Source organism: Camponotus floridanus, unplaced genomic scaffold (genome assembly GCF_003227725.1).
Source record: "Camponotus floridanus strain SB8 unplaced genomic scaffold, Cflo_v7.5 scaffold144, whole genome shotgun sequence".
NCBI classification, from domain to species: Eukaryota; Metazoa; Arthropoda; class Insecta; order Hymenoptera; family Formicidae; genus Camponotus; species Camponotus floridanus.
The window spans coordinates 402,437-412,265 of record NW_020229264.1 but is presented as its reverse complement, the minus strand read 5'-3'; the positions used below and the strand labels follow the sequence as shown (position 1 = coordinate 412,265).

Below are 9,829 nucleotides of genomic sequence, written 5' to 3'. Positions count from 1 at the left end.
AATAATAAAAATTCTAGGGCCAATAAAACGAGCTAATTACTAAAGTCTAAACAAAATAAAAACAAATAGTTATAAGTTTGTTAAATAATCACAAAAACATTTCGACTTTACTTAGTCTTCCTTAGAGAGTATGATATATAACAAAATCAACATAAGAATGATCCGTATTCATTTGCCAATATTATTCGTATGTCGCAGAAAAAATAAGTATAAATTTAATCAAAATGTAAAGTAAGAAAAATCAATCGTTAGAGCGCTATAAATAAACAATAAGAAGCCAATAAACATTCATACAGAACAATATGTTTCGACAGCCAAAAATTGAGTAACCCGGAGTGACATTTAACATTCTATTCAAACCAACTTTTTCGTTGGGAAGCGAAAAGTGTGAATATGTTAAAAATTTCAACAATGAATTAACGATAACATAATATCCGACATAAACAATACCGCGCTAATGATTTTGTTTTACGGTCTTGTTATGCAAATTTAAATTTATATACTATATTGCAAAATAAATGTTGCAATTGTATATATTATATTATATATAAAATTATATATAATATAGCCCTCCCATGGGGTACACCTTGTCGCGGTGGGAGGGCTTAGTACTTGGATGGTGTCTTGAGATTTATCTTAAATTTTTCTATTTATGATAAATCTTAAGGTGCCTGAAAGGGAAGCTAAGTACCCTTTCGCGCAACGAAAGGTAAATTCAACTGATCTGAAGAAAAGATTTACGTATAATAGCACGTAATGTCGGACATTTATTCACGCGGTTAGGGCACGCGGTTAGAGAATGTAATTAGGGCACGTAATTAAAATATACGTGATTAGAGATAGGCTTTCCTCGAATAATTTCACTTAATCGAGAAATAGGATTGTTAGGGCTATTAGATGATCATTAAGATTTTTTAATTTTCCTTTCAAGAAGTAGAGGATTGTTAGGACTATTATGCGATTAATTTAGGTAATTAATATATTATGTATCTTTTAAAGAATTAGGAAATGGGTTTAAATAATATTAGGGAAAACAGATTGATAAATATTTCAATAATTATATTATTAGTATTAAGAATTTTTAAGGGGTCAATATTTTTTGAGTGTTTTTTTTTTATAGGTATTTTATTTATATAAGGATGAAAATTAAATTGTTAACACTCAATAATTTTTATAGTAATACGAATTTTTTTGTACTTATGTAATACGAAATTTTATGTATGTGAGAGCTCAACACTACTCCGGCGAAACTGCTAAATAAGAAAAGATATAAATATGACAATAAATATAGAAAAATTTATTTCATCTTTGAATATTACAGTATCTTTCGCGATTGAATAATTTATTTACAATCAATTTACATACATAAGTATCTTGTTATACAGCACTGGTGCTACCGGCATTTCGTGCACATAGCACGGAACAAAACCAGAAATTGTGCACATTATATATTACCCTCTGAGAACATTCATGGACTTTGGCTTTGTAGTTCACGTCGACGTTTTCAATGTCCATAGAGGGAGTATCGCTTTCAGGGATCACCTAAAAGCAGGCCATGACATCTCTCAGTCTTCTCTCTGCGTTCGTATACTTTCAAGCAGCGTCACTGTAAGTGACTGTGGACGTTGTATGCGCATTAAAAATCTATATTAAAATGGAGGAGCTGCCACCAGGCGAGCTTCCAGACCAGCGGAACAAAAGGTACGAAATAAACGCCCTTTCGTTTCATCCAGTAATCCGATGGCTTTCGATGGGATATCGCAAAGATCGCCGGGCACTTTACATTCCTCGTCTTAACCTATATTCGCTTGAGAAACGATCGTCGTAGGCCGATTAGTCGCATAATTATTGACGATTCTTGTAGACGTAACACTAAGGCAAGATTCGATCGCGGTTTAATGTAAAACATAGGCATCCTCGAATTAATTACTTAAATATAATAATTATTACTAGGATTCCATCTCAGGAAGACATTTTCATACATTACTCATTTTTAATAGTGATTCGTGATTTCACATCATCCTAATGTGATTTACTTCATTGGCATATATTTGATCGTGACATATAACTGAGAATTGCAATTGCTTTTTAATTGTCGCCAATCATTTATACATATGTTAATAAAATTGCACTTTATCATAATTGTTTGTTGTATATATGCAAATATATATATATATATATATATATATATATATATATATATACATACATATATATCGTATAATTGATTATATTATAATTATTATTAAACATGCGTCTTCCTGTTACATTTAATGTTATACATACATTAAAAATTGTATTTATTACAAATTGAAAAAACAAAATATAAAATTTTTATCATAGTTGGAAAAAGAAAGATCGAAGAAGAAGAAGAGAACATGCATCGGCACATGCAGCCAGTGGAAATCACAACAATAATAAGGAAGACAAAGAGAAAGAGATGTCTACTGCATGCAATATCTCTATTAAGGAGATCCAGATGGCGATGGAGGTATTCAATATGCAACAAAAACCTGCCAAAACTCAGGAGGAAGCGATGCAAAAGCCCTATCAATTTTGGAGCACGCAACCAGTACCAAAAATGGGTGAATATATAATGAATTAAAGATTTATTATTTTATTTCTATTATATAATATTTTCTTCTAAAGAAAGTTCTCTTGTTATTGATTTTAAGATGAAAAAATTGTTTGCAACGAGCCAATTGAGCCTGATAAAACATCTATCAGAGCGGAGCCTTATTCATTACCTGCTGACTTTCAATGGGATACCTTGAATCTGGATGATCCTCTGGTTTTATCAGAATTATACACCCTACTTTCGGAGAATTACGTCGAAGATGATGATGCGATGTTTAGATTTGATTATCCTCCCAATTTTTTGAAATGGGCATTGCAACCTCCTGGTTGGTACAAGGAATGGCATTGTGGTGTGCGAGTGAGTAAGAGCGGACGTCTAGTCGGTTTCATCTCTGCTATTCCAGCTACTCTACGCGTCTATAATCAGTGAGTGTTGCATGCTTGTAATATGCTTGTAACAATGTAATGTTAAAAATGTTTCTTTGATTTCACAAAGTAATGTTAAAAATGTTTTTAGTATTCAGAAAATGGTGGAGATCAATTTTCTGTGCGTACATAAAAAGCTAAGATCGAAGAGAGTTGCGCCTGTGTTAATACGTGAAATCACAAGGAGAGTGAATTTGCAGGGCATCTTTCAGGCTGTATATACTGCCGGTGTCGTTTTACCAAAACCTATTGCGACTTGCAGGTTTATATATAATATATACAAAGAATTATAATATATACACAAGAATTTAAAATCTATTTTATTTGGTTAATCAATAAATTAATCATTATTAATCCATTTTACTAGGTATTGGCATCGATCCCTGAATCCAAAGAAATTAATTGATATCAAATTCTCTCATCTTACTCGCAATATGACGATGCAAAGAACTCTAAAGCTATATAAACTGCCAGAGAATACAAAGGTACCAGGTTTCAGAAAGTTGGTTTATACAGATATACCACAAGCGCGTAAGATATTACTGGAAGTAAGTATAAAAGCAAAGTTGATTTTAATATATTTCATATATTACTTAATATATTTCATCATCACAATGTATTTTTTTTTTCCAGTATTTAGAGAAGTTCGATCTTGCTCCAATATTCTCGGCTGAAGAATTCGAACATTGGTTCCTACCACGAACCGGCATTATTAATAGTTTTGTAGTGGAGAAGGAAGGAAAGATCACCGATATGGTAAGTTATTATACTTTGCCGAGCTCGATCATGCATCATCAGACACACAAGACTCTCAAAGCTGCATACAGTTTCTACAACGTATCTACTGTGACGCCATGGCTTGAACTGATGATGGACGCATTAATATCTGCACGCGATGTAAGTCTTTTATTTCATGTGTTTCATCATGCAAAATTTTTTGAATGATTATCGAACACACGGTTTTTACTCACAGTTGGGTTTCGATGTATTTAATGCGTTGGATCTCATGGATAACAAAGAATTCTTAGAACCCCTTAAGTTCGGAATTGGCGATGGCAATCTTCAATATTATCTATATAACTGGCGTTGCCCTAGTATGACGCCTGGCAAGATCGGTCTCGTGCTCCAATAAGCTTCTAGTTCAACTAGTCGCTATCTAGAGAGAGGGAGAGAAAAAAAGGGAGGAAGAGAAAGAATCTTTTGCAACTTTGCAAGAGAGATAGCGATTCAATATGAGCAGACAGTGGACACATAGAGCAATATAATAGAGAAAAGCAGTAATGACAGTGTTTGACGAGGATAAATGCGACTTTTCTTACCGGCAAGAATATATAAATGTATACAGTGATTGAAAAGAATACGAATTTTCTTAGAATCGACGATCAAATGAATAACTCGATTACTCGAAAATCACTTTTGTCTTCGTCGTTGGCGCATTTGAAGATTCTAGGTTGGATTATACGCAAGCGGGACTACTATAAAAATTGTGCATTGTACAGCGCACGTGTATATACGTACCTGCGTGACTTGAGCAATGTAGATAAGTATGCGATTAATAACAATTATACATGGGAGGCCATCCCATAATCACCAGTGAAAATTTTCAATAATGTAAGCCTCTTAGACGCCAAATAACTCTTTATCCATTTTTCCTTTACATCTTCTCGGCTAATTAGATGATACAAGATATGCCGGAATATGAGCGACAGACAAATTATAAATAAAACGTAATTTATCGAGAGTGATCTGCTTCTGCTCTCTCTTTTGCTCTATTTCTAGTTTCTTACCTTTTCCTCATTCATTTCAAATATCCATATCTATATGAATAAACAAGTTGTATTTTATTGTGCATTTTTTTATTATGTTAATTATTAGCAACATATATATAGTGATATATATAGTTGTAGAACTCAGAATTATATAATAGAATTTATTTATAATTCTGATTATAAGATTTTTGACAGAACACATTGCGAAGAAAATCAATTTTTAATCAAGATATGAAGAAAAAATATGATTATCAAATATCTTCATTTAATATTTCTATCAGGGAAAAAATATAAAAAGAATGGAAAATCTATACGTATTCTTTGAGAAAATACGGCGTGCAGCTTTAGTGAACAACAAAGTATTAATGTTTCACAAAGTTTTTCACGCCAATTCGCTGAATAATCGTGTCACAAATACATTTTCTATTTATGCAGTGATAGAGAATGATAAAAATTAATTTCCTCGTTTTAAATGCATGCCTCGAGGTAAGACAATCATACAACAATATCTTTTTTATCATAACATGATTATTACGAGCAAATGTCACATTGCAACCTAGAGCGGCCGACGTGACAAGGCCTCAAGATAAGAGAGAAAACCCGTAGCGATTATAACCGGTTAAAATTTACATTTTGTTTTAAATAGAAAGACGACATCCGAATAACGACCAACCTTCGATAAGTTTGTAAACTCGTTATACGTATAAATGATCGATCAATACTGTCAGGAACAGACAGAATATGCGAATTCTATTTCTGTTTAAATGAATGTATACACATAAACTGCCGATCTAACGATATCACTAACGATCAATAATTGATACGAATCTATTCTCCAGTTTATTTAAAATTGTTTTTCTAGGTGCGAAAATTTACATTTAAGCTTATTCAAATTTCTAATGAAACCGATAGATAAACGTCGACCTGTTTAATTAATGCTAAATGGTGATCAAGAAAACAGAGTCAGGGATACAATAAGTAGGAGCTTGCTATGTAATACCTATGAATATAAAGTGTTTTCTTTATGTGGGAAAAATAATCCAATTGAGATTTAATATCAAATTCTATTAACTTTTTTTGTCGATAATTTATTATATTAATTGCTTGTGTGTAATCAAATATTTATGTACTAAGTAAAACTTAATATTTGCGTATGGCAATTATTATCCACATTTATAAGCATTTATAAATTTAATTTAAGCAATTTTTGTGTCCATCGGAACCCATCGAATTTTTATCACTCTTTTAAACAATGCAGCATAAACACAAAAGAAAAAACATTTTCATTATAAAATTAGAAAGGAGCGTCATTTTAATGTGTTCGAGGAATCATATATTTCTCACTAGAATATTTTGCATAAATCATTTCTAGCAATTATTTTCATCATATGCCAACATAGACACGATACTTTTATGAGCTTTTTATATTACAAGTGCATAGTTACAAAATACATTGTTTAACACCTGCATTACATGCCAAAGGGACATATTCATCATTGCTAATATCTTTACAATAAAATATTTCTTGCAATTGCAAGAAACTCATAAAATTTCTTAAATGGCGAGTAACCATTTGATGACGATACTTATTACTTGTCAACTTTGATCGCTTTAAAATAATGGGAAATTTTTTATTATAGAAAAAGGAAGGAAGGCTATTTCGTAAAAAATTCATCATGTTTTATCATGCAGGAAGTTCCTAACGAGACATTCGCATCGATCTCGCGTCGTTTAATAGGCGCCCACCAAGAGCTATGAATGACTTGCTAGCGCCCACGTACTTCTTGTGCTGCAGCATAGTAATAAACAAAAGGCAAAAAAAAGAAACTCAAGGGGAATATGTGCAAAAGGCGGAAACGTCGAATCATCAAACAATACCCGGAGCCAGATAACACTACGAGGCGTGGACGAGTAAATAGGTGGGGAAGACACGAGACAGACACGATGTGCAGAATAAATACTGCCCTGAAATCGAGCGGAATTCAGTCGCACGCTTAGTGTACTAACGACGTTAACTCTAGTCTGACCATTGTGGAGGTCCTTGGTCACTTCATCGTTTGGCATCACCTTGTCAATTGATTAATTAGTAGCACCTCGACACCGCAGGACTCTCGATCATCAGTTTGTAATTTGCCATCGAACTCACACAGATCTACTGCAAAATTTTGTTATGGAGCTCAAGCAAGCCACGATTCTACTGAGTCAATATTTATTCATCTCTACATTCGTGACCATCGCGGCCGCCACTTTTTTTGGGTATTTTTTGCTTGAAAAATATTATAATTTTCAATCCTTCTAGAATCGCGAAGTTTATTTGAAAAAAAGGTTTAGTTTTATTTAGGTTCATATTTAAGTATCTTGTGTCCGTCATCAATATGTTTGTATACAATATATCATATGTTAATATAGCTGTTAGATATAGAATGAAATATTTTAATTTTATTTGTTAAATAAATTCCTTCTTTTCTACGTTGTTTATCATATACACAAATATACATTTTTTTATTTAAGTTTTGTATTTTCTATTTATGAATATCTGTTGTAAATGTAATCACAAGAAAATTATATCATTTTTTAATTACTTGTCATTTCACTGGAGATTTAATATGTTGTTGAATTTGATGCGAGGATTATTAATCCTTAAAAATTTCATAAATGCGAAACATACGAATCTCCGGCGGCCCGAAAATATCTTATCTAACCGGTGTCATTGTCCATGAGTTACCTCGTGTTTCTATCCAGTCTAGGCGCAACGACCCCCGAAGCAGGCAACCCGCAACAATTTGATGTTTACTGGAACGTGCCCAGTTTCATATGTCACAAATATGGCGTGAAATTTGAGAATCTCAAGAATTTTGGAATTCATCAAAATGCGAATGATGAGTTTCGCGGTGAAGAGATCGTGATTCTTTATGATCCTGGAATGTTTCCGGCACTATTATCCGATAAAAATGGTAAATCGAAAGTAGTTTTTTCATCAAATAAAATTGCGGATCTACAAAAGATTAAACATTCTCTTATGTTGTCATTCTAATCAGTTCTCGTATTTTCAGGAACTGTAACGAAAAGAAACGGTGGCGTTCCTCAAGAAGGTGATTTGAAGGAGCATCTCGAGATATTCCGGAAGCATTTGATCAAGCAAATTCCTGACGAGTCATTCAACGGCATCGGTGTGATAGACTTTGAGAGCTGGCGACCGATCTTCCGACAAAACTGGGCCTCCCTCGAACCTTACAAGACTCTATCCATAAAATTAGAACGTGAGAAGCATCCTATTTGGAGCGACGCGGCCATTAAGAAGGAAGCGAAGCGTCGTTTCGAGAAATATGGCAGAATATTTATGGAGGAAACCCTGAAGATAGCTAAGAAACTTCGGCCTAAAGCCACCTGGGGTTACTACGGTTATCCGCATTGCTTCAATTATACTCCTGGCCAACGTACCGCGCATTGCAGTCATCAGACTATGGTAGAAAACGACGAGTGAGTATATCCGGCGAATCGATAATTCACATCTGATAGCGTGTATAATTTAATAGTACACATGTGTAAGTGTGTCATTATGCTTATGCGGAGTGTTTACGGATCTCTCGTAGATTATCTCGCGGTACTCACGGTTTAACATTCAAGTCGGCATTAATTTGTCGCCTCATCGCCTGATAAAATGTATTGTTTATTTCACCGGTTGGTTTATGATATTATCCCAGATGTAGGCCAATCATGGATTGAGATTATGTATCGAGATTATAATATTTATGTGATTAAATAGGTCAAGATCGCGATAGTATAAATATAACTAAAAACCGGAGCGAGAACTTGCAGTTTCACATACCCGTTATGTTATCTAATCGCGGAGAACGATAAAGAAACGGTCGGCATCTTAGAAGGTCGGCTAATGACGGATAATAATTTTCGTAGAATGTCTTGGCTTTTCACACTCGAGGACGTGCTCATGCCTTCCTTGTACTTAAGACAAGAGATCAGGGAGATGGATCGGATGGGTTTTGTGAAGGGCAGAGTGTCGGAGGCATTGCGAATGACGGAGAAGAGCAAACGACAAGTTCTTCCGTATTATTGGTTCAAGTATCAAGATCATAGAGATATCTTTCTTAGTAAGGTGAGTTCTTTCGAACTTCTCGAGATGCCTCGAGAACGTCAATAGTAATTCCAATAATTTATTTGCGCAGGAAGATACGGAGAACACGATCAACACGATTGCCAGCCTCGGTGCCAACGGTATGATCATTTGGGGCAGCTCCGAAGATACAAACACGGAGGAGAAGTGCAAGAATCTGCAGCAATATGTGAAAGATGTCTTAGGGCCGGCCATAAAGCGAATCAAGCAGCAATAATGAATTTATTGATTTAGAAGTGACGATTGCGCATGTTCAACTAACAGTACAAATGGCGGTTTTATTTATATATAATCATTAATTCAAATTTTAGCTTCGCAGTTCCTAATAAGATCTGACATATTTATGTTTTCAAACATTTTTAGATATAATTTATAGATTTAACAAATATAATTATTTACAAATTAAACAAAATTCCAATCTCTCAAAGAAACTATAAATTTCGAGGAATCATAGATGAATATCGTAAATCACAAACTAAATTTCAGAGAGAGAGAGAGAAACTATGAGAGCAAGAGAGGGGAGCAGGCGATCAAGTCGCCAAGTTTCAACTGTTCCGGGCTCCGAATTCTTGTGGACCGGCGGCAGTCCTAGTAATCTCGTTAACGTCGACGGAGGCGCGCGACTCATCATCCTCGAATCCTCCTCCTCGTCACCTTCGCGCTCTGCCTTGAAACAGACGATTGCGCGCAATCTCACGACGAGGACAATGAGCGCGCGTATGCTAGGCGTACGACATGTTTTACTGGTTCGCGATGTAACGCCTCGGGCGATATGCTTTTTTACAATACGCGCGACGCGTTTTCTGTGGAGAAGAGGTGGTAGTCAGCAGATCTTTCTTGCTCACATACGTTTGATCTCTCTCCCCCTTCTCGTATTCGCCTCGTTGCTGCCCCTTGTCCTTTCTCTCAACTCTGTCGCACCTGC

The 9,829-nt window shown here is 34.7% G+C and overlaps 2 protein-coding genes across 2 annotated transcripts; both read left to right on the top strand.

Annotated features, from left to right (window-relative positions):
- The first annotated feature begins 1,529 nt into the window (after nt 1-1,529).
- Nucleotides 1,530-4,744, top strand: LOC105251111 (glycylpeptide N-tetradecanoyltransferase 2). Its single transcript, XM_011257645.3, has 7 exons — nt 1,530-1,701; nt 2,344-2,585; nt 2,676-3,003; nt 3,095-3,265; nt 3,371-3,551; nt 3,637-3,900; nt 3,977-4,744. The coding sequence occupies exons 1-7, from the start codon at nt 1,655-1,657 to the stop codon at nt 4,133-4,135; spliced, it is 1,392 nt and encodes a 463-aa protein (XP_011255947.1). The 5' UTR covers nt 1,530-1,654; the 3' UTR covers nt 4,136-4,744.
- A 1,589-nt stretch (nt 4,745-6,333) lies between these two features.
- LOC105251112 (hyaluronidase) lies at nt 6,334-9,270 on the top strand. The gene is made up of 5 exons (XM_011257647.3): nt 6,334-7,028; nt 7,515-7,726; nt 7,826-8,252; nt 8,688-8,886; nt 8,957-9,270. Exons 1-5 carry the CDS (start codon nt 6,943-6,945, stop codon nt 9,119-9,121), a joined length of 1,089 nt encoding a protein of 362 aa, XP_011255949.1. The 5' UTR covers nt 6,334-6,942; the 3' UTR covers nt 9,122-9,270.
- The last annotated feature ends 559 nt before the right edge of the window (nt 9,271-9,829 follow it).